The sequence below is a fragment of the Arabidopsis thaliana genome (assembly GCF_000001735.4).
Source record: "Arabidopsis thaliana chromosome 1 sequence".
NCBI lineage: Eukaryota > Viridiplantae > Streptophyta > Magnoliopsida > Brassicales > Brassicaceae > Arabidopsis > Arabidopsis thaliana.
In genome coordinates, this window is record NC_003070.9 from 67775 (window position 1) to 95755 (window position 27981).

The 27981-nt window shown below is 36.1% G+C and overlaps 8 protein-coding genes, 4 long non-coding RNA genes and 2 other non-coding genes across 29 annotated transcripts; 6 read left to right on the plus strand and 8 right to left on the minus strand.

Moving 5' to 3' along the window:
- Positions 1 to 2136: 2136 nt before the first annotated feature.
- Positions 2137 to 4364, minus strand: AT1G01150 (Homeodomain-like protein with RING/FYVE/PHD-type zinc finger domain-containing protein). 3 transcript variants are annotated; one of them, NM_099997.3, is made up of 4 exons: positions 4168 to 4364; positions 3267 to 3947; positions 3066 to 3194; positions 2137 to 2511 (listed from the first exon to the last, which is right to left on the minus strand). In NM_099997.3, the coding sequence occupies exons 1-4, from the start codon at positions 4222 to 4224 to the stop codon at positions 2341 to 2343; spliced, it is 1038 nt and encodes a 345-aa protein (NP_171623.1). In that variant the 5' UTR covers positions 4225 to 4364; the 3' UTR covers positions 2137 to 2340. The 3 variants fall into 3 exon arrangements, with proteins under 3 accessions (NP_171623.1, NP_001322664.1, NP_001322663.1); NM_001331251.1 differs by having other exon boundaries at positions 2261 to 2459; positions 3122 to 3194; NM_001331252.1 differs by lacking the exon at positions 2137 to 2511 and having other exon boundaries at positions 2845 to 3194.
- Positions 4365 to 4564: 200 nt separating this feature from the next.
- Positions 4565 to 6322, plus strand: GIF2 (GRF1-interacting factor 2). Of its 2 annotated transcripts, NM_001160826.1 has the most exons (6): positions 4583 to 4895; positions 5141 to 5242; positions 5313 to 5389; positions 5513 to 5621; positions 5714 to 5966; positions 6048 to 6322. In NM_001160826.1, the coding sequence occupies exons 1-6, from the start codon at positions 4809 to 4811 to the stop codon at positions 6107 to 6109; spliced, it is 690 nt and encodes a 229-aa protein (NP_001154298.1). In that variant the 5' UTR covers positions 4583 to 4808; the 3' UTR covers positions 6110 to 6322. The 2 variants fall into 2 exon arrangements, with proteins under 2 accessions (NP_563619.1, NP_001154298.1); NM_099998.4 differs by lacking the exon at positions 5141 to 5242 and having other exon boundaries at positions 4565 to 4895.
- Positions 4872 to 5334, minus strand: AT1G04007. The gene has a single exon (NR_138631.1). It is a non-coding gene; the product is annotated as an other RNA (long non-coding RNA).
- Positions 6157 to 6963, minus strand: AT1G01170 (ozone-responsive stress-like protein (DUF1138)). Of its 2 annotated transcripts, none has more exons than NM_099999.4 (3): positions 6887 to 6963; positions 6564 to 6681; positions 6157 to 6476 (listed from the first exon to the last, which is right to left on the minus strand). In NM_099999.4, the coding sequence occupies exons 2-3, from the start codon at positions 6667 to 6669 to the stop codon at positions 6331 to 6333; spliced, it is 252 nt and encodes an 83-aa protein (NP_171625.1). In that variant the 5' UTR covers positions 6670 to 6681; positions 6887 to 6963; the 3' UTR covers positions 6157 to 6330. The 2 variants fall into 2 exon arrangements, with proteins under 2 accessions (NP_171625.1, NP_001030926.1); NM_001035849.2 differs by having other exon boundaries at positions 6564 to 6675; positions 6887 to 6957.
- On the plus strand, positions 6661 to 6909 carry AT1G04013. The gene has a single exon (NR_138632.1). It is a non-coding gene; the product is annotated as an other RNA (long non-coding RNA).
- A 652-nt stretch (positions 6964 to 7615) lies between the features above and the next one.
- Positions 7616 to 9071, plus strand: AT1G01180 (S-adenosyl-L-methionine-dependent methyltransferases superfamily protein). The gene has a single exon (NM_100000.3). It carries the CDS (start codon positions 7859 to 7861, stop codon positions 8780 to 8782), a length of 924 nt encoding a protein of 307 aa, NP_171626.2. The 5' UTR covers positions 7616 to 7858; the 3' UTR covers positions 8783 to 9071.
- A 691-nt stretch (positions 9072 to 9762) lies between these two features.
- AT1G08765 lies at positions 9763 to 12571 on the plus strand. Of its 2 annotated transcripts, NR_143417.1 has the most exons (3): positions 9953 to 10118; positions 10234 to 10315; positions 11323 to 11566. It is a non-coding gene; the product is annotated as an uncharacterized misc_RNA (transcript). The 2 variants fall into 2 exon arrangements; NR_143416.1 differs by having other exon boundaries at positions 9763 to 10315; positions 11323 to 12571.
- Positions 11153 to 11263, minus strand: MIR165a. Its single transcript, NR_138614.1, has one exon. It is a non-coding gene; the product is annotated as a microRNA ath-MIR165a precursor (primary transcript).
- A 2638-nt stretch (positions 12572 to 15209) lies between the features above and the next one.
- On the minus strand, positions 15210 to 17172 carry CYP78A8 (cytochrome P450, family 78, subfamily A, polypeptide 8; the record flags this gene model as incomplete). 2 transcript variants are annotated; one of them, NM_001331253.1, is made up of 2 exons in its annotated part: positions 15210 to 15897; positions 16110 to 17090. In NM_001331253.1, 2 exons carry the CDS (start codon positions 17088 to 17090, stop codon positions 15271 to 15273), a joined length of 1608 nt encoding a protein of 535 aa, NP_001318901.1. The 2 variants fall into 2 exon arrangements, with proteins under 2 accessions (NP_001318901.1, NP_171627.2); NM_100001.2 differs by having other exon boundaries at positions 15271 to 15897; positions 16110 to 17172.
- A 1539-nt stretch (positions 17173 to 18711) lies between these two features.
- On the minus strand, positions 18712 to 20635 carry RABA3 (RAB GTPase homolog A3). Its single transcript, NM_100002.4, has 2 exons — positions 20106 to 20635; positions 18712 to 19388 (listed from the first exon to the last, which is right to left on the minus strand). The coding sequence occupies exons 1-2, from the start codon at positions 20369 to 20371 to the stop codon at positions 18941 to 18943; spliced, it is 714 nt and encodes a 237-aa protein (NP_171628.2). The 5' UTR covers positions 20372 to 20635; the 3' UTR covers positions 18712 to 18940.
- Positions 20636 to 20847: 212 nt separating this feature from the next.
- AT1G01210 (DNA-directed RNA polymerase, subunit M, archaeal) lies at positions 20848 to 22728 on the plus strand. 3 transcript variants are annotated; one of them, NM_001331254.1, is made up of 4 exons: positions 20848 to 20956; positions 21180 to 21307; positions 21399 to 21489; positions 21631 to 21971. In NM_001331254.1, the coding sequence occupies exons 2-4, from the start codon at positions 21203 to 21205 to the stop codon at positions 21753 to 21755; spliced, it is 321 nt and encodes a 106-aa protein (NP_001322609.1). In that variant the 5' UTR covers positions 20848 to 20956; positions 21180 to 21202; the 3' UTR covers positions 21756 to 21971. The 3 variants fall into 3 exon arrangements, with proteins under 3 accessions (NP_001322609.1, NP_001322610.1, NP_171629.1); NM_001331255.1 differs by lacking the exon at positions 20848 to 20956 and adding an exon at positions 22388 to 22728 and having other exon boundaries at positions 21109 to 21307; positions 21631 to 21805; NM_100003.3 differs by lacking the exon at positions 20848 to 20956 and having other exon boundaries at positions 21116 to 21307.
- AT1G04017 lies at positions 22395 to 22627 on the minus strand. Its single transcript, NR_138633.1, has one exon. It is a non-coding gene; the product is annotated as an other RNA (long non-coding RNA).
- Positions 22729 to 23567: 839 nt separating the features above from the next.
- Positions 23568 to 27907, plus strand: FKGP (L-fucokinase/GDP-L-fucose pyrophosphorylase). 8 transcript variants are annotated; one of them, NM_001331258.1, is made up of 8 exons: positions 23568 to 23859; positions 23969 to 24315; positions 24496 to 24727; positions 24795 to 25159; positions 25271 to 25397; positions 25497 to 26507; positions 26583 to 27301; positions 27386 to 27907. In NM_001331258.1, exons 3-8 carry the CDS (start codon positions 24496 to 24498, stop codon positions 27776 to 27778), a joined length of 2847 nt encoding a protein of 948 aa, NP_001320985.1. In that variant the 5' UTR covers positions 23568 to 23859; positions 23969 to 24315; the 3' UTR covers positions 27779 to 27907. The 8 variants fall into 8 exon arrangements, with proteins under 8 accessions (NP_001320985.1, NP_563620.1, NP_001320980.1 ...); NM_100004.4 differs by having other exon boundaries at positions 23969 to 24296; NM_001331257.1 differs by having other exon boundaries at positions 23969 to 24727.
- AT1G04023 lies at positions 23582 to 23911 on the minus strand. The gene has a single exon (NR_138634.1). It is a non-coding gene; the product is annotated as an other RNA (long non-coding RNA).
- Positions 27908 to 27981: the final 74 nt, after the last annotated feature.

Consider the following 27981-nt stretch of genomic DNA (forward strand, 5'->3'; position numbering starts at 1 on the left):
TAACGTTCATTCTTCATTCATATAAAAAAATTCCATAATTTTGTTCTTGTGTGGTAACTATATACAGAAACTCCTGTTTAAGTATATGGATTTTATGAAAATTTTGGGGTTTTAAATTTATGTGGATATGGTTTTATTTGTAAGGGATGTGATTTGATGTCCTTAATCTTTATGTGTATATGAGTATATCTTTCAGTGATTCATTCCATTCTACTGATGTTCAAAGTTGACTGTTATCATATTATTTGATATAGTTGTATTCTTTTCATGTAGAAATATTCTCTAAATATAACTTTTTTTTTTGTCTTTAGTTAGAAGTTGGAAACTACCTAAGAACAATAAATACATATATCAAATGTTGGTAGTTAAATGATGATTGTTATATCTTGGTCAAATTTTGTTTAAATCTATGATAATATTCGCATATACTTACTTTTGTTTAAATTTGATGTAGCTGTTTATTTTTGTTTGTAACGGTTCTAAATTTGATTATTTAAAGTATATGATAATAAATAAATAGATAATTGAAATAGTTGATCTTTCCATGTGACGATGTGAGTAAAGGGAACGGTATGAATATGAACCCCACATATCCTTCCTGATAAACTCAGAGATTTCACAGAATGTGATAATGTTTTTATTTTTCTTCTTTCCTTTATTTGTTTCTCTTATTTTCTTTCATATGATAATGCCAAAATACGCAGAAAAATTAAAAAAGTGTGGCAGACAGTGTGAGTTGATGATTTATTGCATGACTAGTAATAATGATACAATAATTTTTTAGATATGTTAGTATATTACGAACAAAAGAAAATGCAAATAATGCACAATGAACCACTCGTTCCAATAATTGAGTCCGGTACAAAAACATCACGTCACCATCATATGAAAGCAATTCATTTGGTTATCAATTTGAACTTCTTCATTCCACATTTTTTTTATTTTCCTGGTTATGAGTTGGAACTTATTGGATTATATGGATTAAAATTTAAAACCTATATAAACCAAACTATTATTTGGTTTGATTTTGTATTTACTTTCGGTTTAGCTTGGTTTGTAGATAGTTCGAGTAGACCGAACATCCGAGTCCTACATATATAAGAAAGATTGGCCCATTAACCAAATTTAGGCTTGATTGTGAATTAACATTAGGGCCCAACTAAAATACTTTTTTTTTTTTTTGCCATCCAATAACATTATTATCGCATATGTTCCGCATCATCGTTTACACAAATGATCAAATTGACCAAGTTAAGTTTCTTTTCTCTTTTTCTACATAATATTTGTTATTTAAAGCATTTGTATAAAATTATATACTGATAAGTGATGGTATATTCAATAATTTGTGTTTGTCTTTTTGTGATACAATTAATTATCCTTTATGGTTCCATTTTTTTTTCGTTGACAACGTTGAACAAAGATGGTCAAGGGGCCTAACTGTTTCTCACACAGTTTCCTTTCAGGGTTTAGTATTTGCCGTTTTAGTAACGAAGTTAGAGATTCATACGTATAATTATAAATAGTAGAGTCGGGTCAGATTGTGTTTCTTATCTAATTGTTATATATATAAAATTTGATAAAGCATATAATGTCTTGAAAGATTCAATCGTGAAATATGTGTACAAATATGTAAAATCTAGTTGCACCGCACGGCACCTTTTTTTCCTTCCTCTCCCACGTTTATTCTCGCCTCGTAACAGAAATTATAACTTGGAGTACTATTATAAAATACCTCAATAATTTTAGTTCTAAAAACATGTATATCTAAATCTAAACCATTGTGTATTTTGGAGTTGTAGGAGTTTTTTTTGTAGTAATTTAGTAATACATAACATAAAATGTGTCTTATGTTTAGATTTGCCTTTCATACATTGACCAACCTAAATCGGAGTCGGACCAGCTGGAAACTGGTCTAAATGTTTAATCGAGTTTTAGGTACCCTATCTAAAACCCAAACACAAACTCAGTTTTGCTCATAAATAATCTCTAAAAACCAAACACATTTCGTTAGAAAAACGACTAAAAACCGAGTTTAATTGAAATATACTTTCTAAACCGACCTACACGAACCGGAACCCGACTGCATATATACTTACTTACTCATACACTCTAACAATATAGAATCTATTATTGTCATCCATCTTTTCTTTCACTTCACCTAACTCCCAGTAAATTAATTAATAAAAAGGCGAATCATAACTTGTTTAGATCCTCTTGCAAATGAACCACGAAAGCAGCATGAACACGAATATGAAGAAGAGGACAAGGAAGGAGAAGAAGAGTACGTCGTCAATGGTGTTCTTGTATTCGATGATTGTGAATATATGTGGAGGATTGTTTCTAAGTTATTGGCTTTACAAATACCATCCCACAAATTCTAATCTTTGGATGGTTCCTGTTGGACTCATCTTCTTCATCACTCCTGCGTTTCTTTCCCTCTCCATTTTGATCTCCGATCTCTGCGACGACGATGATGATGTCAATCTCGACCTCAACCAAATCAAGATAATTCTATAAAAGTTTTGACTACTTCAAGTGTTGTCGTTTATTTGGTATTAATTATTATTAACCTCCGTACAAATGGAAGACTTGTGGTTTTATTGTTAAGTTTGTAGATTTTTTCACCTTTGTTTCCGAAACATTTGGTACTTGTGCGACAAGTTATCTCCCCATAGTCTTAAAAGATTAACCTATTTTTAAGTTCTTCAAAATTATATCCATAATTCCCATATGATTCTCTTTTTCTCAATCCTCTGTTTTGTTTAAAGAAGGGTACAAAACAAAAGACTAACAGAGTGGGACGGCTACTACAAAAGACACGTTATCTTCTCTTAATATCAACATAAGGGATACAAAGCGAACATCATCTATAAGGACTACTGTTACCAAAAGATCTACACGGAGGAATCCGAAACTGCGATTACAAGGAAGGACTAACATCAAAGTCGTCACACTACTATACTGCCAATTCAAAAGGTCACTAGGATTTGTCTTAATGTTTTTGATATCAAATGCGTCATTTAATACTTCTAAGGATTTTATGGTGAAAGGAATCACATACGCACCATATTTCTCCATTTGTCCTTAAGATCGGAGGAATTACGAGTTGTGTGGAATATACCTTTTCCCATCTCCAAAATCTTCTTCCAAGGCATGTTTTTGTTGATTGTATCAGAAAATTTCTCCACTCCCTCCTATCCAAAATAAACATATACTATAAGTTTAAGCTAAAAGTGTATTTCAAGAAAAAAGTGTGGTGGTTTTACCCTCAACATCTTCTCTTCGTTGACTGTCCATAGTACCCTTTTTGGCTGATCATTAACAACAGCATAAGCTTCTCCGCAAGATTTCTCCATATCAATGAATTGATCTGTTGACTCGTCTAACTGGGAATTTCGAGCCTTAAGGTGCTTGACCAGTTCTTGTAATTGATGAAGGTTCTCATGTAGTTGCATTGGTAGTGAATTATCAGAACCATTCTCTAGTTGACTGTTTTCTCTCGTCATGACTATATCTCCACTCCTCAGCTCACTACATCCATATTGAACAAGGGTCTTCGCAGCTGCAACACCCCTTGTTCTCAAAGCCGTGGATCTAGTAGCTTGCTCCTTAAACCAACAATAGGGACAGTAAAAGGTTGCAGGATCTTCACAATCAAGCTCAACACACTTCCTGTGAACAGCGAGAGGGCATTCATTCCCAGAACAAGGTACTACACCATCGTCTGCAATATCGCATACAATACATGCGTGTTCGTTCAACGGCTCAAAGCTTCTGAAAGTGTCACTTGTCCCAAGGTAGTGGCGCTTCTTAAGAGGCACATTATCATAAGTGAAAATGTTTGGAGCAGAGTTGACGTCCTCATCACCACCATCATCACACTGAACAATACAATGAGCAATGCGCTTTTCTCTCACAAAGCCAATTTCTTCAACAATTTCACCTATCTAAGATAGAGAAGAAGATAAATCCAAGTAAGAGTGTTTACACAAAATTGAACTAAATCGACCAATTTAAGGTTATCTAAGACCAATTAAGACATAATTTGTTCTAATTACACAGTAAAAAATATCAAATTGTTCTCTAACGTATCACAAGCGACATCCGAGTAAAGACTAAAATTCGAGAAAAAATAAATTAAAGGTTTCTTCTAAAAGGGGTGCTTACATAAGGACTCTTGAGGAGAGCGATATCATCTTCATCAAGCGGGAGATCACTCACCATTTTTTTTCAGATTCCGAGTGAAGATTTGAGAAATTCGAAGGGTTTACGTGAGATTTCTTAACGAATAAGAAAAAGAAGCTACTGTATGTTACCGTTTGGTCTCTCTGTAAGTGTGTCTGAGGTTTCGAAATTTCGAATTTAGGCGAAGAAGGAAGAAACTGACTCAATGTAGTACTTTGCAATGTAACTTTCTCGATGGTCCATGGGCCTTAGAACCGTCTTAGGCCCAAATATGTCCTTTTTTCCCATTGGCCCAAATATATCCAAAACTTTCTAATTTGGTTAGAGGTTGCTCGTTGCTGTATTAATTAATGTTTTATGTTTTCGTTTAGAGTTTTGTAAAGACAAATTAGAGAGAGAGAGAGAGAGACAGAGGCATTTTTGGTCATAAAATCCACACAGAGGTGGTTCGACATCCAGGTGAATCCAAGTAATAAATTGCAGGATTCTCTCTCTATAATATATATAGATATAGCTTGCAATCATTTCCTGCGTTTGGATCGGTCTGGGTTTTGTCGAGGGTTTTTTGGGGAAGACGAAATTAGGGTTTAGTTGGGGCAAAGTAAGTAGTAAAGAAGAAGAAGATGCAGCAGCAGCAGTCTCCGCAAATGTTTCCGATGGTTCCGTCGATTCCCCCTGCTAACAACATCACTACCGAACAGATCCAAAAGGTTCCTTCTTTCTCACCCTATATCTCTCCCTCTCTCTTAATTTGTTCAACACTACTTAGGAGGCTCTTAGAGCTTTTTTGTACTGACAAAATCATTGGCTTCTGAGTGCAAGTAATACTCTTTTGACTGTAATTGGTGGCAATTAGGGTTTTCATTTGAATCTTTCTCGTTAATTCCACAACACTTGAGAGTCTGTTGTTGGTGATGATGAGAAGAGACAGTTTCTAGGACTAGGAAATTAGTAGATGCTTGGTGGGTCAGGAAACTTTGAATCCGGTTTTCAAGAATGGACATTGAAGTTAGATGCTTGCTTGATGTTGTTGTTTTGTACTTTCTCTTGGCTTGATGTCTTCCATGGTAAGATGATAGGCTGCATCGTCATTTCCTTGTCATTCTCTTTCCTTTGCTTAAACGCAGTACCTTGATGAGAACAAGAAGCTGATTATGGCCATCATGGAAAACCAGAATCTCGGTAAACTTGCTGAGTGCGCCCAGTAAGTCTCACCTTTTCTATCCATCTTCTTATGTCTCTTAGATAGTAATGGAAGCTTAGAATTACTATTATTAATGGTGAGGTTTATATAGTTATTCTATCTTTTGCTCTGTTATATTTTCAGGTACCAAGCTCTTCTCCAGAAGAACTTGATGTATCTTGCTGCAATTGCTGATGCTCAACCCCCACCACCTACGCCAGGACCTTCACCATCTACAGCTGTCGCTGCCCAGGTTGTTTGTGATGATAAAACTCAATTGCGATCTATCACAGAAATTTAATGTTGTTTGGGGGTTTGCTTACTGTTGGGTATGATTTCTGTTAGATGGCAACACCGCATTCTGGGATGCAACCACCTAGCTACTTCATGCAACACCCACAAGCATCCCCTGCAGGGATTTTCGCTCCAAGGGGTCCTTTACAGTTTGGTAGCCCACTCCAGTTTCAGGATCCGCAACAGCAGCAGCAGATACATCAGCAAGCTATGCAAGGACACATGGGGATTAGACCAATGGGTATGACCAACAACGGGATGCAGCATGCGATGCAACAACCAGAAACCGGTCTTGGAGGAAACGGTAACTCTCTTTACATTATTAAGACAATACTCAATCTCATAAATTGTAACTTGTATCCATTACTTCTTTCTTTGCTAACAGTGGGGCTTAGAGGAGGAAAGCAAGATGGAGCAGATGGACAAGGAAAAGATGATGGCAAGTGAAAAGGATCCAAAGAAGCTTTGTTTTGTTGATATTTAGGACTTGTGAGTCTCGTAAGGGCTTTTTGCAATAGCTTGTTTGAGTTTTTTAACAGAAGATAGACTGTGGAGTAGTTCCGCAAACCGTGTTGTAATGTATTGTTATTTAGTACAAGCTCGGATTTAGAAAACATCGTCATCGTTCATCTTATTCTGAAAATCAAAGCATTGAACTTATTATTTTCTCATTCCGGACGAGTCTTGACGATGAAATTCTGACGGCTAATGGGATTCATAACAACGGGAGGACCAGCGGTTCTTGGCCATGCTTGGAATTTCTCATCCGTTGCTGCCCACCATTCTTTGTTAGAGACAGTTCCTGGAGTAGTCCCTGAAATTTTCACAAGAAGATAACCATTAAGATCGTCCCTAACTTGAAAACACACACAAAACTAGATAAATCTTGAGCAGAACTTGCCTCCAAAGATCTTATTATCAGAGATAACTTTGTCGAAGATGTATGAGATTCCGAAAGAACCGATGAGAGCACCGATTATGTACTTGGCTTTACCTCCTGATGCCATTTTCTTCTAAAGCTGAAAGTGAACCATTATTACAACTTAACACTCAACTCACAAGAGGAGAAGCAACAAAGCTTATGTAAGGATTTAGTATTAAGGCCAAAAAAACACAGATCAAATTCAATTATTGAAGCTTTACTTATCAAGTTATCATATAACCAATGAAGACGGTAATTCAAAAGAAAAATAAAAGGGTTTGTAGAATAATTGATACGTTTACCTTTGCCGATTCAGAGACAGTGAAGCTTAAACAGTGGACTCCAGTTCCAGAAGAATTCAACGGTGGAAGACGGTCGTCCAACTCTATCGTCTTATCTCTTTAAAAACTTTGGATAAATCTCTGTGAAATTACCAAAATGGGCATTGTTTTCTGAAACGTTAATTACTAGTTTTATTAAGAGACAAAACTACAATCATCACAAGGGAAGATATAATAGCAAATCTACTAGTTTGCTGAATTTCATCATACGTCTAGCTCGAGTAATTGTTATAACCAAAACCTGTAATATGCTAATTTGCTAGTTGATATGAATTTATTTATTTATCAGTAAGGAAAGGTCCAAGTGTCCAACATTGTTTTCGGCGTATGACACATACTCTATTATAAGATGATCTCGGCGAATGCCACATATATTAAACACTACACTTTAATTCTTGCAGAATTACGATTCAAAACTCTTTTTTTCTTTATTCTTTCGAATCAGTGCTGCATTTGACATGTTCAAAACATGATTCTACTTATTATTGACTATTGAGGTCGTGTCGTGTTATAACATATGATTTCGTTGGAAAACTGTAAATACACTAAAGATTAGAGATTCGTAGTTTCATTTATTAATAGGTCTAGGGGAGTTAAATAAGTTTTTGTTTTATATGGTTTTTCTAAACTCATAAAACCCGAAATACAGAATGAATTAAGTCAAGGATTAAAGCAAATGATTTTGATTGTAAATGACTACATCACATGTAGCTTTCTAGACACGTAAAGTCAAATAAATACAAATAAATTAGATCACGACGTGAGCAATTTCCTTATCCGACTGTATTTAAACGTCTCAACAAACTGACCCGCCAAAATAATCATAAATAAATTTCCATAATTCGAATTATATAAACTTAATAACAAAAACAATTATCCTTCCTTAATCCTATTTTGTTTTTACTTGATTCTTCATTCTCAGAAATCTTGACCATGAAGGAGGATCGTCGTCTTCCTCACAAACGCGACGCCTTCCAATTCTTGAAAACCAAGGCTGCGTACGTTATCGTCATAGTTCTAACCTACGCCTTTGGTTACTTCTCCGCCTACCACTATCATCAACCGCTGCAGCAGCAGCTGCCACCGTCTACGACAGCCGTGGAAACGACAAAACCTCAAGTTTGTTCAATCGACAACTTCCGAGTTACGACTCCATGCGGCAATCTTGTTCCGCCGGAATTGATTCGCCAGACTGTTATTGACCGGATCTTTAACGGAACTTCTCCGTACATCGATTTCCCACCACCGCACGCCAAGAAGTTTCTCCGGCCAAAAAGAATCAAAGGTTGGGGATCATACGGGGCCGTTTTCGAGAATCTAATCCGCCGAGTCAAACCTAAGACGATCGTCGAAGTCGGGAGTTTTCTCGGCGCGTCGGCGATACACATGGCGAATCTCACGCGCCGACTTGGGCTCGAGGAGACTCAGATTCTATGCGTCGACGACTTCCGTGGCTGGCCCGGTTTTCGAGACCGGTTTAAGGACATGGCTTTGGTTAACGGTGACGTTCTGCTTATGTACCAGTTTATGCAAAACGTGGTTATCTCGGATTTTTCCGGTTCGATATTGCCGGTTCCTTTCTCGACCGGTTCGGCTTTGGAGAAGCTGTGTGAGTGGGGAGTGACGGCGGACCTGGTGGAGATAGACGCGGGTCACGATTTTAATTCGGCATGGGCGGATATAAACCGGGCGGTTCGGATACTCCGACCCGGCGGTGTTATATTTGGTCACGATTATTTCACGGCGGCGGATAATAGAGGAGTGAGGAGAGCCGTGAATCTGTTCGCAGAGATTAACCGGTTAAAGGTCAAAACCGATGGTCAACATTGGGTTATTGATTCGGTCAAAGTAACCTGATTCCCTTTTTCCCATAAGGAATGAAAAAATTCGATGTATAAATAATAAGAAAATGTGTAATATTGCATAGTCAATTCATATTTTTTTTCCATCTTTTGAAAATTAATGGATTTGAGGTTTTTGATTGTGTAATGAGAAAAAATATTTGATTGATCAGGTGAAACAAAAAAAACATCATTTTTTTTGTTTTTACTTCAAATTGATGAAGTGTTCCATGGAAGTGTATTTTCAGAATATTATTTTTTTCTGTGAAAAAGGTAATTAATAAAGGGACAAGATTTGCGATCTCAAAAACTGTTGCGAAGATTAAAGAGGATGCCAATCAATGGTTCTTTGCTCAAGTTCTTGAGAATCAGGATTTGGTGAATGAGCAAGCTGTTCACATTTCGGTTAAGGTTAAGTGGTCTCCTCCTCCCCATGATTGGTTAAAATGCAATATTAGATCGTCATGGGATAGATTTGGTGAGATTGGAGGTGCTGCGCGGGTTTTTGAGAGATGAACACGGTAAGGTCCTAATTCATGCTAGAAGATCTTTTGCATCTGTTCATAGCAAGCTTGATGCTACTTTTCTTTGTTGGCAATGGGCCATGGAGAGTATGAAAAGTCTCAGAGTTGATAAAATCATCTTTGCCTCTGAAGACAATGATCTAATTGGAGCTGTTACGCGACTGCCGTCTTGGCCTTCGTATAAATTTCAGATTCACTTTTTGTTGGGAGAATTAAGTAATTTTTTGGATTGGAATTGTGTGGTGAAGTAAGAAGCTCTAATCTTGGAGCTCATCTTATTGCCAAGAGCGTGACAATGGAGGATCGCCGCCAATCGTATGTAGCAACCGGGTTTCCTTTTTGGCTGAAACATCTTTTTGAGAAAGAAAGAAGTATTGCTTAGTGTAATACTCATTGTGGTTGATCTAGAATGATTGTCCTTGATCCTAACTTTTTGTATATTTGGTTACAGTCTTGAATATAAAATATATCTTTCAGTGAAAAAAAAAAAAAAAAGCACAACCTCTAAGCAAAGCAGAATTACAATTAAACATAATTGGGCCTAATACGAGATTGTAAGACAGATGGGCCATTGAAGAAGTCACATTGCAAAGTCAGTCTTATTTAGAAACGAACGATAACGGAAGCTTCTCTATAATCTTGGGGTACTTTAGGAATTTCGTCTGCCATATTGATCCCATTTCATTTATTTTTGTCCCCGTTTCCGTTACAAAGATTTCCTTTTATTTGTTTCCATTCAATATTGTTTGTGTCTTTGTGATACATAGTGAGACGTGTTTATAACCCCAGAGAGACCTAATCGATCGAAATTCCCTCAATTTGAAGATCGTTAGTTTGTTATCTCTTTCTCTTCTAATTCTTTTTTTACTTAGATGATCTTGATTTCCACTCTTCAAATCAAGTAATCTAGTCGAGTGTTTGTGTGTGTGTTCGATTTCTGAAGAAAAACAACAAAATTGAATTCGTTGTTTGGGGGGATAACGATGATCAGAAAGCTAAAAGGGAAGGCTCTCTGATTTCAAAAGGTATCTTTCTTTCTTTATTTGTTTCAGTTGTAAATTACTTCCAAAAGATTCCGAATCTAGTTTCTCTCTTCCTTATGTAGTAGATTTGCCATCATATCTTCTCCGGCTTTTCGCCGTTGTCGTGAACACAATTACATTCCGCTCTCACCGCCACAACAAGAATAAAGCCCATAACGATAATTATCTTACATTCCGCATACAACACAATTATACAATCTATTGGCCACGTCATTTTCTATCCTATATTTTCAGTTATTCTTTTTTTAATATTTTTTAGCTCTAAACATAAATAGATTTTCAAAGTTTTTTATCGTTTTTATTTTCAAATTCCTATAATCGTTTTTGTTTTATTTAGATTTATTTTATTTTTAATTATATTTTTATATACTACTATTAAAACGTATTATAAGGTTTTTTATAAGTGCTAAAATTTTTAATTTTTTTAAACTAATCAGATACAATATCCAAAATACTAAAAAGTGTCTCTATCTTTTTCTATTCAAAATATTGAGTTGTCTTTGACAATATTTTAAACTAGTTGTAAATCACAGAGATAAACACCACATAAATCAATAAATAACTGTAATCTTTACCTTGAAGATTTTATTCATATGAAATATCTTATAGAAAATACTTCGTTAGCTTGAAAATGCATATTTAGTTTAAATACAAATAAACGAAACAAAAAGCAAAAAGCATAGACGGATCCGTAAATCTACTCTTAAGAAGCCATGCAAGAAAGATTCAAAGTCATCACAAAAACCAAGCTTTTGTAATTTGCGCAAGTAATTAACAAAAAAAAATGTAACAATAAATGGTGATCAGAGGCAATAACATGTTGGGGGGGATGAAGCCTGGTCCGAGGATACTCTCTATGATCACTTGAATCATTAACATACACATGTATATATCTATAATATCCTCGATCCAGACAACATTCCCCTCAACTGAAATAGCTTAACCCTCATGATAATCGATCTTAGCAGATTCACAAATTTTTGTTGTAGAGAGTGATAGAGGAGAGAGAGAGAGAGGTTGGTGAATGGTGATGATGGTGTTATGATGAGGGAATGATGAGTGGCGGAGACGAAGATGGGCTTTTAATAAGACACAACAGAAACAGGTCGTCATTCCTAAACCCTAGCTTTTTCAAAAATATATTTTATTTATTATAATATCAATGACGCAGTTACTGCTTATATTTTCGAATGAGGTGACACGTCATACGTTTAACTTGGCAAGAAAAAAATTGATTTTGATTATGATTTGTAACTAATCCACGAATCGGTAAGAAAATCTACAAAATCTTCATTAATTTGAAACAGCTTCTGGTCTAATTTTCTATTTTATTTCAGCAACTTGTGGTCTAATTAGACTATGAAACCTTCACGCATAACTTTCTGGTGATCCAAAAATAAAATCAATTTGTATTTTCTATATAAATTATATACGTCAATACGTGCATATATATATATATGAGAGAGTCTAGTCTATTATTGAATTGCGAAATAAAGAAGGCAATAGAAGTTAGTCAGAAGAGTGGTTGGGTAAATTGAGGATGACCATTTAGGAAACAAATATTTTCAATTTAATTTTGCATCGCTTTTTAGGTATCCTACCAACTTCATTAATTATAAACATCTTTTCTCTCAAATTGTAAATTTTTGATATTTATATGAAACCACAGGCTGCCAAAAACATAAATACATATGAAACCACGCATACACATATACATTCGAGTCTTCATCTTTAATTATGTCTACGGATTTGTAATTATTTCAAATTCATAAACAAAAATTTTAAATTTAATAGGATGGATTGATGACATTAACAATCATTTCTTGTTCAGGCAAGTGATTTAAATTGATGACCGTCAATTTTTCTTTTCTGCAAAGAAAAACTGAAAATATCATTTTTTAGTAGTATTAGCTAGTTTAGTATATATCATATACGGCTTAAATATATGTCGGAGATAATAAGTAGAGATAGGTTTAAGCTTAGCTAGTTGGAAGTTTTCGGGGAGTTGTTTACAACGTGAAGCCATGTTGTTGTTTCTTTCTGGCGTGGGGAATTTTTTTTCACTTAAAAGATTATTGTATTCTCCAGTTTCATTAGTTTATTAGTACTGATTAAACCAGAGTTATCTATGTACTAAACATTATGTGCCTTAAGGGATCTTGTGAAACAGATGATTTTTTTTTCTTAAACTCACATTCATCGATATCAAGGCATGAAACAGATGATTTAATCAATTTTATATAATGAAGCATAAATATTGTGATTACTGACAAACGGAGAAGACGATGCTCCGGATTTGAACCATGTTTGTTTCAATCTCAACCATGTTTTTGGTTCAAAATTTTATCATTAATGGTTTAAATACTTGGTCGCCCTTACATTATATGACTATCGACAATATTTAGTAGATTTGTTGTTATTTACGTTCTGAGACATATTATATGAGTATTTATTTATATGAAGGATACAGGTCTGGCTACTACATCTACGTAGCATTGTAATTAGGAACGTAATAAATACAAAGGACTGTCAAGTTCTTAGGCATGTTTGTCTCGTAGCTCTTCACCATAATGGCATCCATTTTTAAATGATACTACTCCATGCATTGATGCTTGATAATTTTCAACATTATTATTTTGATGTATAATTATCAAAAGTGTCAATATTCGATATAGTTTTATTTATTTTTGGGATTGATTCTTGTTCTCAGTTATACAATTTTGTTGATAGCTCGTCCTTTTTAAATATAAAATTGGTCCCTCGCCAAAGAACATTTAAGCAAAACAAAACTTAACTACTGTAGTTATCTTAATACTTAATTACATCATGTAGGTAATAAATAACTAATTTTTCCTTCGAATATTACATTATTTTCCTTCTTTTTATTTTATGTGAATATAATGAATAATATCAATAGCTTACTATAGAAAACTATAGCATATATATATAGACTCACCATGACACCATGTATATTTCACATCACGGGAAATTGTATTTTGATTTGACTTTTCGATACATCTTATAAATTTGACTGAAACAGTTTGACCAACAGATGTATTATATAAAAAAGTTTTTTTTTGGGGTATAATTTGTGGTGGTATACAAAGGTTATTACTGCCTGCTTCATGATTATTGATCGACTCAATGACAATTATGTGAAAAGCTAAACTGATTGAGCAAGATTTAAACATAAATTCATATACATGAATCGATATTATTCAGCCATGAATATTTTATGTACAATGAAATCCCCACTTAAAACTATACGCATCACATAAAGTAACAAGAGAGTACAAATGAGACTATTGCAAATAGTTATGCATTTTTTCTGTTTCATGTTAATAAGGTGTAACATATTTCACTGTTATCTATTTCATTTTCCAGCATGCCACGTCTAAATTCGGATTTTTAAAATAAAAAATGGTTAAAATTATGATATAATATATTTCAAATAGTACCCCTCGTAGCCTTACCTCATTTAAAAGTTTCACTGCTATCTCACAATTTCTTTGTCCTTTATGCCATACTTGCAAGTTTGTTATTATCAGTTGTCTATAGCCTTTGTTTTTCCAAACAAACAAAAAAAAAACTTATGCTCGTTTGAATATCGTCCTTAGCTTTAAGCTACGACCGCAATCTTAGTGTTTAGTTGCCACCGTTGAGTTTGCAATGTTGAACACACTACCGATTATAAGCCAGAGGAAGATGTGGATGCCGTCAAGTCAGTGTTTGTAGGTTGGTTGTACCTGTACTATTGTTATCTTCGTGTGCTATATGATATCGCTTTAGGATTGGTTCACACTTCACATGTAAATAACAAATGGGCGTAACCCATATTCATGCTTTAATATCATATACAGCCCAATTAATATTGATTCCTTTCATATTTTCAAACCCAGTTACAACTTGGGCTCATTACCACCAAAAAGTTTCATATGCATTTCCATTTTTATTTTTCCAATTTATCGAATGTATATGTAAAGAACACTTCTACTTAAAAATATATTTAACGTTACCATAAAACAAGATTACAAGTTAGTGACGTCATGTTATTGAACAGTCAGAAACCAGTCAGAAACACTAACCAAGTCGAACACTCCACGACGAGATCGATTAATATACTACAATTATACAAAAAGCTTTAATCAAATACTTCATTCTATTATATAAAACCGTGATGTCCTTTGACCGACTTCTTTATGAGAAATTTCGTAGCAAATTAAGGATGTCCAAACAATTTGGAGAAGTTATCGTCAACACGCAAAATATAGTTTAATTCATTTTAGGTAAGTGGAATGATTCCTAGGATAATAGTTAAAATCATTTTAAGACAAGTAGACCTTAAGTAATCTTATTTCGAACATTTTAGGACCTTTCTAAACAATTTACATCAATTAAATTTAGTAAGATAGTTTTCTTAATTATAAAACTTATATAACATTTCCCAAAAATATTTGTTCTTAGCCTATCAGAAATTAATTAAACATTCGTCCGAAACCATCATTTACACAACATGATTGAACCCCAAGCTGAAACAAATGACACGATTGGTTTTAGTCTTTTAGAGCCGAGTCATCGTACGATCAAGCACATCATCGCAAGCTAATAATTTACAAAGTTAAATTTAATCATAAATATTTGCTTCTATGTTTTTATCTTTTTTGCTATGGAACCAGTTTTATTTTTGTAAAACCTAACCATTTCACTTGTGATGATTTTTACATTTTAGCAAAAAAAAAACATGAAAACTAAATTCACGTAACAAACGATATATTTATTTCACACAAGACATACATTGATACATTGATCTCCTAATGAATAAAAGGTGGGCGAATCTACTTCGCTAGGATACATTTTTTTTTTTTCCTTTTTTCTTGAAGGTTTATTTAACATTTTTTAATTGCCAACAATATTTAAAACATCCATGCACTGACAGTTTACATTATCTTACGCCTTGAGCTTACGTTAACGATGAGTGGACAAGCCATCTCACACGAGAGCCTCAAAACCTCCGAGAGATCTGGAGGGTTAGCTTCGACGCTAGGAAGCCACTCAAACTCATGCAAGAGCGTTGCAACCCAAAACGACACCGTTGTAAGTCCCAAATTCTTTCCAGGGCAAACCCTCTTACCCGACCCGAACGGTGCCAACCTCAGATCCGACCCGAAAACAGAGAACTCAGCTTCACCCTCTTTAGCCACGAACCTCTCAGGCTTAAACTCTAAAGGATCCTCCCACACGTGTGGGTCACGTGCTATAGCCCACATGTTGACCATCGCGGTGGTCCCAGCCGGCACGTGATATCCATCTACGGAAGTGTCTGTTATAGACAGTCGTGCCCAAGAAAGCAGTGGACCTGGTGGATGCAGCCTCAACACTTCTTTGATCATAGCCGTTAGATACGTGAGTGATGGAAGGTCTGACTCATCCACGGTTCTTGATCTGCCAACGACTCGGTCAAGCTCATCGTGGACCGTTAATTGAACTTTGGGATGCATCACAATCCTCGCTAGCACCCACTCGACCAAAACCGCAACAGTGTCCGTTCCCCTAAATATCATTTCCTAAACGGACCAAAAAAGTTAATATCGTAAGAGAAATTTTTCTTAATCATTTCCATGATTTGATATAAAACCAAACAATTGTTAATCTATTGTATACTTAATACACTTACTTAATTAGTAAATTTTATGGATTCTTCTTAGATGTTATCTAGTTGACTAATGTTGATATTCATGATATACGGATTGAATAGTGATTAAAAGACAAAACTTACCCAAAGAACAGCAACCATGTCGGATTCTGATAATTTTTCTGAACCTTGAAGAGAAAGTAACATGTCAAGAAAGTTACCCGTGGCAGCACGTTGTTCATGTATGATACGGCTCAATAACAGATTTACTTTCGGTACGAGCTGCGAGCACCTAAACCGGATTTGTTGGAAATCTAAACCGGCTAACCAAGGAAGATGGTCGGTCCAATTTAACGTACCTAGAAGATCGTACCCTTCTTCAACCAAACCCTTTAAGCATTCAGATTCCAAGTTGTTATTTGACTCCAATTCATACTCTCTCCCGAAAACCAAACCCATCATGTTACACAACGACGCTGTTTTGAGCAAATCACGCACTGCACACGCGGATTTAGGGTTACGTGCAAACGCATTCACCATCTGAGTCGCTATCACCCGTCTCTGATCCTCCGATTGTTTGATTTGCTTCGGGTTAAAAAGATGGTTCGAGCCTAACCGACGCAGCGTACGCCAATAAGTACCATTGGGAGCAAATCCCATGGCTCGGTTAAACATCAAACCGTAAGCGGTTTCGTCAACCGGTCGGTCAGCAAAAACCGAACTGTTTAGTATCTCCTTTGCCACGGCAGGATGACACGTCACCACCACCTTAGTATCACCGAGGCTAAACGCCATGAGCCGCTTGGCGTTACTCATCTCAGCCACAGACGCTATGCGCTGATGAGCCACGTGGCTTGACCTAAGGCTCATGCTTCCCACAAGTGGAAACCCTCTAGGACCGGGAATGAGATTCTTGTATTTTCGGTTGTAATCGAGAGAAATAAACCGGCGAGTGAAGAAGTATTTTCCCCAAGCCGGTCCACCCGGAGTAGACCAAAATACGATGGTTATGGTAAACCAAGTGATAGCAATGGCGACGAGAAGGGAAGCAAAATGTTGTTGCATGTAAATATTGAATTTTGATGCAAGAGCAAATACCCACAAACTTTCTATTTCGGTTCTCATGTTCAAAGAGAACATTATGGATAGGATAAATGTTCTTCTTCTTCTTTTTTTGTTTGTGATTTTGTTTTTCCGTTTATAGGTTGTGATTTATGTTTGGGTCTTTGTGAGGCTTTAAATAGGCGTACGAACTATGAAGGTCTTAGCCAATTGCAAAACAGAGAATACTTGAAATTATAAATACTTTATTTCAAAGTCATCTGTTGGTGCTCATGGGTATATGCTAATAAGTTATGACATGTTTGGTACACTCAAATTACTATATCCCCTACATAGAATTTTAATCTAAATAAACACAAGTATTGAAGATTATACTTGCATATGTCCGATATATACGTCAGTTCTGAATAATTGTCTGCTATCGTCCCCTTTTTAATTTATTTTAACTATTTCTTATACATTCATGAGTATTCTATTTCTACAAGTTTTTTTCTAAGGAAACGCATACGTATACAATTTACGTATAAAATAGTACGGTTTATAAATCATGATTTTTTTATTATCATAATGTGAAGTAAAAGTGAGTATATATGCATCTTAATAAAGTAATTTGCGTATCTAAACGTAGTGCTTAATTAACAAAAACAATATAAAATAACATGTATACGTAATTACTATTATTTTCAAAGATGCCAATTTTCTGATGAGTCTCATTGCAAGTTGGGAACAGTGAACGTACGACTATTCTCCTGCTTGCTTACCATTTGACTTTTTCTATTGTTAGTCAACGACCTTTCCTTTTAATCATCTACTTTTTTATATACTTTCCAACTTACATATGTATGCGCTTTTTCATTCCAAACAATATAAATAGATTAATTAGAAGAAAATTTATAACATGTAAATTTCGTTGTAAATAACAGATAGCTACTAATCTGTAACTATCAAGGCTAAATATAATTTTTATAGCTATCTCCTGCAAAAATTGTCACCTCTTTAGTAAAATATATAGATCGTCGAAGTGTTTAAGACACCAGCAAAATTTATCATAACATTGTGGCCCTGAATCCAAATTTCTTCTTATAGTATTTGTTTAATTCAGTTAATACATATACTTATCTTAACTCGATCCTATCGTTTATTGAAAATATATAAAAGTTCAAAGGAGTAATTTACATTGTTCTTATATAAGAATCTTTCTTTTGCTAATATACATAAACTAATTAGTAACTTTACACATAATACAGAGGTATCAGCATAGAAAACTAAGTAGTCACAAAGCACTTGGTGGCCGATTAATCATATGTGCTTAGATACAATGTAAATATTAATGTGTGATGTTTTATATATCTGATTATATAATATACTCTCCTTTTTAGGTCATAAGAGGAAAAGCGAGTTTGTGATTGGAGCACTTCAAATGATTCGGTTGCATGCAAAAATAAATAGAATCATATCTTCCATTAGATTTGGATTATATTCCAGATTCTAACGTGACACTCACAATTGATGTCACGAAATATCTACTTAATGAACTTATTGTGGTTCTGATCATTTCACTATCCTAATCTTTGAAAACAAATCTCCATCATTTCACTACCATATAGTTTAGACTTTTTTTTTAAAAAATTCCTTGCTAGAAATATTGATAAAACTCTAGTTTTTACTTAACATTTTGATTGAATAGAAGAAACTCCTTGGAACTTGACAGAATAAAAGAATTGTTTTTTCTTTACATATACAAGAATGTCAAAGAGATTACGAGTGACACATGAATAGCTTTTTGATTTTACTATAAGCACCACCTCTAATTCTCTAAACATGAAAAACCCAAACAAAGATCCGAGTCATATATGGGCTTAAAGAAAGGCCCAATAATTGGCTTTTGATTTTATGGCCTATCACTCAAAATTTCAACACGAGCACGAAGCTTGTTCCTTGATATTACTAGTCTCAAGATCCGAACCAGAGATGACATCAATTCTCGAACCGTCAAGTTTCACGGTGGCTCCACCGTCGGATTCCATAGCTTTTCTCGAAACAACAACGCGGCTGAAAATCTCCTCGAGTAAACGGAAAAAAGCTTCGTCGACGTTTCCGCCGCTTAGAGCCGAGACTTCCGAGAAAAAAAGCCGTTGAGTCTCGGCGAATTCGACTGCATCCTCCGTAGGAACGGCACGTTTACCAACGGAGAGATCGGCTTTGTTTCCGACGAGCATGATCACGGCGGAATCATCGGCGTGAGCACGTAATTCCTCGACCCAACGTGCAACGTGGTCGAATGAGAGGCGTTTGGTAATGTCGTAAACCACCATCGCACCTAACGCACCTCTGTAGTAGGCGCTAGTCACCGCTCTGTATCTGACCGCCGAAACAGGGTAAGCAAACAAATATTTTTTAATTGAATATATTATAACAAAATCTGACATTGCAGACCAAATCAAGAAAGACCAATAATTATTCAAAATCCCATAAATTTAAATATCGTGATCCTAGATAATATAACGAAATTCTACTCTAGTTTATTTTAACATTTAATTTGTATACAAATCTGAGATTCAGCTATAAAGAATTATCAATGTAAGACTGCAATTTCTTCGCTCTTTAATTAATGCAAAACAAAAATATACGCAACATTTATACATATTTTATCAAGAAAAATAATATGAAAAAACGATATTAAAAGAAACTTTTGCATCGGTAAGAAAAATATAAAGTTTTACTTATGCAAGTATGCAACAAAGTATTCGGTGAGTTATTGCATTTGACCTTTTGATCTATAAGTGGTTGCAAAAAGACAAAAACAAAATATGCAGAAAAGAAATCTGACATTGTATTAACCAAATCAAGAACACCAATGGTTATTCAAATCCATACCACAATTCTTTACCCAACAAAAATATTCCATATTGTATTAGAAATATATTTAGTTACAAAATCAAATCAAACCATATCTAAATTACCGTGATCCAAGTGAAATGAAGTGATAGTCTAAACAAATGATTTGAATCCAAAAGTGAGAGCTTAATAAAATATATAAAGAATTATCAATGTGTTTTTGGATATAGATGATATAACCTCTCTTGACCGGCGGTGTCCCAGATCTGAGCTTTGACGAGTTTGCCCCGAAGAGTGATGGTCCGTGTCTGAAACTCGACACCAATGGTTGATTTTGAATCATAACAGAACTCGTTGTGTGTAAAACGTGAGAGGAGCTGCGTTTTCCCGACAGCAGAATCTCCAATGACCACCACCTTGAACACGTAATCGATCTTTTCCGGCATCGTCGGTTTCTTTACGTGTTTGTTATTCTCCGGCGACTCACCGCTCATCTCTTCGTTCATTATTGCGCTGATGAAGAAAACAACTATAAAGTTTAAGTCTCTTTTGAGTAAAGTGGGAGTGAGTGAAACAGAGAAAAGAGAAGAAAGGAGAAGAAATTTGGTTTTATATGGTTCAGTACGAATATACCGAATTAACAAAAATTCTGAACCACTTCAGTGAGATTGGTTGGATTCACTCATAACCATTCGCAACCATATTTAATAAAACTAAAACTGCTACAAACCAAAATTTCGTAAATTTGGTTTGGTTTAAGTCGTTGAAATAACCCAAACTAAAATTAAATATTGAGTATCCTAACCTAAAAGTGTTGATATATGAAGACAGCAACAATGCTCTGTGCATTATTTTAATTAGCTCTTCTTTTATATATAATTTTAATTAGCTTTTTATATATGATTCAAAATGAATATACAATGTTTAAATATAGCTGTGGCTTGTGGGCATGGACCGACATAATTGAAAAACGTTATTATTTTGCTAAATCAATATAGTGATACAACATGAAACCCACGATTTGTCTGGAGACCACCTAAAAAAGCTCTTATGCTCCATCAATTGTTGGTTGTTGTCTACTTCTACCTCATGTATGAATTTATTGCTTTTTTTTTGGTCTATTTCTTTAGTTTTTATATGGTGTTGCTGAAAAATTAAATATATGGATTGTAGCATAAGTTGGGCCTACGTGATATTTTAGGCCCAATAAAAGTTGGGGTGAAACAATTAAAGTATTTCCTAACTAAAAAGAGGGTTCAGAATGTTGAAGAAACAGAAACTTAGGGTTTATGTGGTGGATGAATGATTTAGCAGCGAATTGAAGGGTGTGGTGGAAGATGGAGTTTTGTCCAACATGTGGGAATCTGTTGCGATACGAGGGAGGTGGCAATTCGAGATTCTTCTGTTCCACATGTCCATACGTCGCCTACATCCAAAGACAGGTTCTTTTTTCAATTATATACCTTTTGAAAGTTTGTGAGCAAACCGTTAAAATTCTCTCCTCTGTTCCTGAGTGCTTTGGAATTTTGACAGGTGGAGATAAAGAAGAAGCAACTTCTGGTTAAGAAATCTATAGAAGCTGTTGTGACTAAAGATGATATACCCACAGCTGCTGAAACTGAAGGTATTTTCAGTCTCTTGTCTTCTCTTCTTCTAATTTTAGGACTGTGATGAGTTGGTTCAGAGTTGATCTCACTTGGGGAAAGAGTAGAGTAGACTTTTGTTTCACTTTCTTTCTCATGTTGGGATTGTTTGGTTTTAACAGCCCCATGTCCAAGGTGTGGCCACGACAAGGCATACTTCAAATCAATGCAGATTCGTTCAGCAGATGAGCCAGAATCAAGATTTTATAGATGCTTGAAGTGCGAGTTCACTTGGCGTGAGGAATGAACTGACTGATGATCATCTTCTCCGTCTCTTTGCCTCTGCCAATTTTGAAAGTTTCTACTTTTGCAACCTTCTTAGAGTTTGTTTTACCATTGCAAATTTAGCAGATCCTTTATGTACTCTGCTTCTTTCTGTCTCACAGCTCAATAGTTTCTGTTTCGATTAAATTTTGGAATGTTGTGCAAAGTTTTAATCTTTGAGGTGAAAGAGATGAAGCAAATTGATCTGTTTTGAGATTTCCAGGGATACTTATTGGCTTGAGTATATCTGTAATGTATTAAAAATTAGTTCGGTAAAGCTTAATGATTACTGATTCTGGACATTAGCCATTAGTGATGTCGAGTTTATTCCCGTCATTCGTAAACTTGTTATTGCTTTAGGTCTTCCCATTAACGAGCATACACTAGAGACCAGTTTCCTTAATTTCTGTTGTTGATTTGGTTGTTGATGTGTTGTGTGCATTGCTGTAGAACAGTAGAAGATATATTGCTTTCTTCTTTAGTCGTTGCCATTCTTTGGGAACAGTAGAAGAGATGGATTTATCTGAGTTTGCAGAGTGATTTTAGAATTGATTCTGGTTAGAATGTAGATTGCCTTAGCCATAGAACGTAAGCGTTATATTCTTTCTGTTTCAGGTAGGAGATAGGGAATTTCGACGCAGCACCTGATTGATTCTCCAGAGATCAAAACTAAGTCCACACTAAGGACCATATGGTCCAATCAGTTCCAGATACTTGGAGCATTGCCTTGTGTTGTGAGCATAAAACGGCAAAACCCATGAGCATTGCCTTGTGTTGTGAGCATAAAACGGCAAAACCCATGAAAGAAGGTTGATAGCATTAGAGAAAACAGAGCATTGCAGCTCACACCGTCCACCCATGAACTGATGATACTTTCACTATTTTTTCCGGATTGATTGCATCTTAGAATCATAGTCCTGTTTCCATTGGCCTTAATTAGCTGTTTAAGTACTAAGAAAAGTCTTGTTACCTTGTGATCTAGTTAATTAGCTGTTTAAGTACTAAGGAAAGTTTTGTAAAACTAATTAAGAATCATAATCCTATTTCCATCGGCCTGAGGGAATTACTTTATACAGTCTACTACAATTGGCCTTGAACTTGTGATCTTAAACTTGCATTAATGGAGACTTGATGGAGTTTGGAGAGCTTCAACAACATTTTGCGGCTGAGACTGATCTATTAAATTTTATCCTGGTTCAAGCCTATATCTTTTTCTCGACTGTTTCATAGAGCAAATTTATAACAAGTTGTTTTAAAATCCTAATGATACATTATTATTGACTTTGAGTATACATTATTATTGACTTTGAGTATACAAAATCTATACAAACTCTTTTTTTTTTTTTTTTTAAATGTCTTTTGTGATAAATTTCTTGCGGTAGTTTTAAACATTCGTCTATTGTTCTTGCAGTGAACTCATCAGATCTGTCAGGACATCTATTTGTATCCTTAGAACCCTTGCAACTTTGTAATGAAATTTTCAAGTGGAGTAGTAACAGCAACCACTGCATCAATGGAGATTAAAAGAGTAAAAACTATGAAAAGGAAAAAAAGAAACCACAAGCCTACTACATACATCAAAGATGGCGAAAGTAGAAACATTAGTAGGAATAACATAAAACATTTAAATGATTCGAAAAGCAGACATTGTTGAATTAAGTAAATTCAAACTCCAGCGTTTGCAGAGAAAGTTTGTTTTTTGATACAATCAAACTCCTCGACACTCAACTCCTTCTATTCTCCAAGGCCCATAACTTTGATAATAGCAAAAGCCCAAAGGCCCAAATATGAAAAGCTCGCTTATCTTTTATTGGCGTGAGGACTGAACTGATTGATGGATCATCTCCTCTGTCTCTTTGCCTCTGCCAATTTTGAAAGTTTCTTCTTTTGCAATCTTCTTAGAGTTTGTTTTACCATTGCAAATTTAGCAGATCCTTTATGTACTCTGCTTCTTTCTGTCTGCTCAAGAGTTTCTGTATTCGATATAATTTTGGAATGTTGTGCAAAGTTTTAATCTTTGAGGTGAAGCAAATTGATCTGGTTTAAGATTCAGTATTGAGACGACGACGTATTTATTAATTGCATTGGTATTTGACTTTGATCTGAACAAAACTTACTTCTTCTTCTCCCTCTTCCTCTGTTCACCTAACCTTTAGGCTCCAGATTTTAATTTCTCACATTTCTTCGTCTTTGTAGCAAGAAGATGTCTAAGCAGAGGAAGAAAGCTGACTTAGCCACCGTTTTGCGCAAGTCATGGTACCACTTAAGGCTCTCGGTGCGCCATCCCACTCGGGTCCCGACTTGGGATGCGATTGTGCTCACAGCGGCTAGTCCTGAACAAGCGGAGCTCTACGACTGGCAGCTCCGGCGAGCGAAACGTATGGGACGAATAGCTAGCTCCACTGTCACTTTGGCCGTTCCTGATCCAGATGGCAAACGGATCGGGTCTGGTGCTGCTACTCTCAACGCCATTTATGCTCTCGCTCGTCATTATGAGAAATTGGGTTTTGATCTTGGTCCCGAGGTAAACATTGTGTTGACAGGTTAGACTATTCATAATTTGACCTCACTGTATCTCTTGCTTGAGTTGATATCTGAATCATTACGGTAGTTGGTTTTGTTGATTAACTTTGTTAATTTGATGAATCTGGGATGTGCAATAAACTACATCTGTTTATATAGCAGTGTGGTGTGATTTGATGTTGTATGTTAATAATCAACAGATGGAAGTTGCGAATGGTGCTTGCAAATGGGTTAGATTCATCTCTGCAAAGCATGTATTGATGCTTCATGCTGGAGGTGACTCCAAAAGGGTTCCATGGGCAAATCCTATGGGCAAAGTATTCCTCCCACTTCCTTATCTTGCAGCTGATGACCCTGATGGTCCTGTTCCTCTCCTTTTTGATCATATTCTTGCTATCGCTTCATGTGCAAGACAAGCTTTCCAAGACCAAGGTGATATCCTTTTTTTAGCTATGTAAAACATACAACGGATGCTGATTTTTGAATTTTATTTGTGAAGGTGGATTATTTATTATGACTGGAGACGTCCTTCCTTGTTTTGATGCTTTTAAAATGACTCTCCCTGAAGACGCAGCTTCCATAGTTACTGTGCCTATTACTCTCGATATTGCCTCCAACCATGGTGTTATTGTCACATCAAAATCTGAGTCACTTGCTGAAAGCTATACAGTTAGTTTAGTCAATGATCTTCTGCAGAAGCCTACAGTAGAGGATCTTGTCAAGAAAGATGCAATTTTACATGATGGACGGACACTCCTTGACACTGGGATAATATCTGCTAGGGGCAGAGCATGGTCGGACCTGGTCGCTCTTGGATGCTCGTGCCAACCCATGATCTTAGAGCTTATAGGTAGTAAGAAAGAGGTAAGTTTCTCATATTATGCAGCTTATTCCTAAAGAATGATATTGTACTTCTTCAACAGACTTTGACCTCTTATACATGTTTTGTAATTGAATGGGTTTTTGACTTTGCAGATGAGTTTGTATGAAGATTTGGTGGCTGCTTGGGTTCCTTCAAGGCATGATTGGCTGCGAACCAGACCTTTGGGTGAACTTCTTGTTAACAGTCTGGGGAGGCAAAAGATGTACAGCTACTGCACCTGTATGTTTGTACTGATTTCAAGACTAGCTAAACTTAAAAAAAAAGAAATCGAGATTGCTATGCTTACTTTTCTAATCTCTTTGTATCATCTTGTGTCAGATGATTTGCAGTTTTTGCATTTTGGAACATCAAGTGAGGTATTGGATCATTTAAGCGGGGATGCTTCAGGAATTGTTGGTCGGAGACACTTATGTTCCATCCCTGCAACTACGGTTTCTGATATTGCAGCATCTTCCGTTATTTTGTCTAGTGAAATTGCACCTGGTGTCTCCATTGGTGAAGATTCACTTATATATGATTCAACAGTTTCTGGTGCTGTACAAATTGGTTCTCAGTCCATAGTTGTTGGTATTCACATCCCGAGCGAAGATCTTGGAACTCCAGAGAGTTTCAGGTTCATGCTTCCTGATAGGCATTGTCTTTGGGAGGTCCCACTAGTGGGACATAAGGGAAGAGTGATTGTGTATTGTGGTCTCCATGACAATCCAAAGAACTCAATTCATAAAGATGGAACTTTTTGCGGTAAACCCTTGGAGAAGGTATTGTTTGATCTTGGCATTGAGGAAAGCGACCTCTGGAGCTCGTATGTTGCACAAGATAGATGTTTGTGGAATGCAAAACTGTTCCCGATTCTTACGTATAGTGAAATGCTGAAGTTAGCGTCGTGGTTGATGGGTTTAGATGATAGTAGAAACAAGGAGAAGATTAAGTTGTGGAGAAGCTCACAACGTGTAAGCTTAGAAGAGTTGCATGGATCAATCAACTTTCCTGAGATGTGCAATGGTTCCAGCAATCATCAAGCTGATCTTGCGGGTGGAATCGCTAAAGCATGTATGAACTATGGTATGCTTGGGCGTAATTTGTCTCAGCTGTGCCATGAGATTTTACAGAAAGAGTCATTAGGATTGGAAATATGCAAGAATTTTCTGGATCAATGTCCCAAATTTCAGGAGCAGAACTCCAAAATTCTTCCAAAGAGTCGAGCATACCAGGTAGAAGTTGATCTTCTTCGAGCATGTGGGGATGAAGCAAAAGCTATAGAGTTGGAGCATAAAGTATGGGGAGCAGTTGCAGAAGAAACTGCTTCAGCTGTGAGATATGGTTTTAGAGGTAAAAATCTAGCCACCACCGTTTGGTATAACACCTTTCATAAACCTGGATTTAACTCTTTTATTTGTTCTTCAGAACATCTGTTGGAATCAAGTGGCAAGTCTCATTCTGAGAATCATATTTCTCATCCGGATCGAGTTTTTCAACCAAGAAGGACAAAAGTTGAACTACCAGTTCGGGTAGATTTTGTAGGAGGTTGGAGTGATACACCTCCATGGAGCTTAGAGCGTGCAGGTTACGTCCTGAACATGGCTATAACCTTAGAAGGTTCACTTCCAATTGGCACAATCATTGAAACAACAAATCAGATGGGAATCTCAATCCAAGACGACGCTGGAAACGAGCTACACATCGAAGATCCAATAAGCATTAAGACACCATTTGAAGTCAATGATCCATTCAGGCTTGTTAAATCTGCTCTATTGGTAACCGGCATTGTCCAAGAAAATTTTGTTGACTCCACAGGGTTAGCAATAAAGACATGGGCCAATGTTCCTCGTGGCAGTGGTCTAGGAACCTCGAGCATTCTAGCTGCAGCTGTTGTGAAAGGACTTCTCCAGATATCTAATGGAGATGAAAGCAATGAAAACATTGCAAGACTTGTCTTGGTTCTGGAGCAACTCATGGGTACAGGAGGTGGCTGGCAAGATCAGATTGGTGGATTATATCCAGGAATCAAATTCACTTCAAGTTTTCCAGGAATCCCTATGCGTCTTCAAGTTGTTCCTTTACTCGCCTCGCCACAGCTAATTTCAGAGTTGGAGCAACGCCTCCTTGTTGTTTTCACGGGTCAAGTAAGTAGCAACCACTGAGAGGAAGAAAAGATTTTTTGTTAGCTACAGAGTCTCATTCATTTTATGCCTTTTTTATATAAACAGGTCAGGCTAGCTCATCAAGTCCTACACAAGGTCGTTACAAGGTATTTGCAAAGAGATAATCTCCTAATTTCAAGCATTAAGCGATTGACGGAGCTGGCGAAATCCGGTAGAGAAGCGTTGATGAACTGTGAAGTTGACGAGGTAGGCGACATAATGTCAGAAGCTTGGAGACTGCATCAAGAGCTGGATCCGTATTGCAGCAATGAGTTTGTGGATAAGCTTTTTGAGTTTTCGCAACCTTATAGCTCAGGATTCAAGCTGGTAGGTGCAGGTGGTGGTGGATTCTCACTTATATTGGCTAAGGACGCAGAGAAAGCCAAGGAGTTAAGACAGAGATTGGAAGAACATGCAGAGTTTGATGTCAAAGTTTACAACTGGAGCATCTGTATTTGAAAGATACATACAGTGTCAGTGTGTCATCATCTTGATTCTTGTAAATTGATATATTTTTTTGGGACCTTTGGAAAAAATAAAAGCAGAAGAATCTTTCAGATTTGCAATTAAAAACGATGTCGTGTGGTAAACAAAATCCTTTGCTTGACCAAGTCGTTCTCTTCTTGCTTCTGGTTGGTTTACTTCATAGTTCAACGACCACC

Bases quoted from the DNA above. Each gene is read 5' to 3' on its own strand.
- AT1G01150 (NM_099997.3), bottom strand. From the start codon at position 4,224: ATGGTGAGTGATCTCCCGCTTGATGAAGATGATATCGCTCTCCTCAAG. The intron at 3,195-3,266 runs GTAAAACCACCA...TATTTTGGATAG, and splicing joins ACGAAGAGAAGATGTTGAGG to GAGGGAGTGGAGAAATTTTC. The intron at 2,512-3,065 runs GTGCGTATGTGA...AAACTTTTATAG, and splicing joins AGGACAAATGGAGAAATATG to AATTATCTTGATTTGGTTGA.
- GIF2 (NM_001160826.1), top strand. From the start codon at position 4,809: ATGCAGCAGCAGCAGTCTCCGCAAATGTTTCCGATGGTTCCGTCGATT. The intron at 5,622-5,713 runs GTTGTTTGTGAT...GATTTCTGTTAG, and splicing joins CTACAGCTGTCGCTGCCCAG to ATGGCAACACCGCATTCTGG. The intron at 5,967-6,047 runs GTAACTCTCTTT...CTTTGCTAACAG, and splicing joins AACCGGTCTTGGAGGAAACG to TGGGGCTTAGAGGAGGAAAG.
- AT1G01170 (NM_099999.4), bottom strand. From the start codon at position 6,669: ATGGCATCAGGAGGTAAAGCCAAGTACATAATCGGTGCTCTCATCGGT. The intron at 6,477-6,563 runs GCAAGTTCTGCT...TGAAAATTTCAG, and splicing joins TGATAATAAGATCTTTGGAG to GGACTACTCCAGGAACTGTC.
- AT1G01180 (NM_100000.3), top strand. From the start codon at position 7,859: ATGAAGGAGGATCGTCGTCTTCCTCACAAACGCGACGCCTTCCAATTC.
- RABA3 (NM_100002.4), bottom strand. From the start codon at position 20,371: ATGAACGAAGAGATGAGCGGTGAGTCGCCGGAGAATAACAAACACGTA. The intron at 19,389-20,105 runs GTTATATCATCT...TTCGGCGGTCAG, and splicing joins GACACCGCCGGTCAAGAGAG to ATACAGAGCGGTGACTAGCG.
- AT1G01210 (NM_001331254.1), top strand. From the start codon at position 21,203: ATGGAGTTTTGTCCAACATGTGGGAATCTGTTGCGATACGAGGGAGGT. The intron at 21,308-21,398 runs GTTCTTTTTTCA...GAATTTTGACAG, and splicing joins TCGCCTACATCCAAAGACAG to GTGGAGATAAAGAAGAAGCA. The intron at 21,490-21,630 runs GTATTTTCAGTC...TGGTTTTAACAG, and splicing joins CACAGCTGCTGAAACTGAAG to CCCCATGTCCAAGGTGTGGC.
- FKGP (NM_100004.4), top strand. From the start codon at position 23,976: ATGTCTAAGCAGAGGAAGAAAGCTGACTTAGCCACCGTTTTGCGCAAG. The intron at 26,508-26,582 runs GTAAAAATCTAG...TTTGTTCTTCAG, and splicing joins TGTGAGATATGGTTTTAGAG to AACATCTGTTGGAATCAAGT. The intron at 27,302-27,385 runs GTAAGTAGCAAC...TTATATAAACAG, and splicing joins TTGTTGTTTTCACGGGTCAA to GTCAGGCTAGCTCATCAAGT.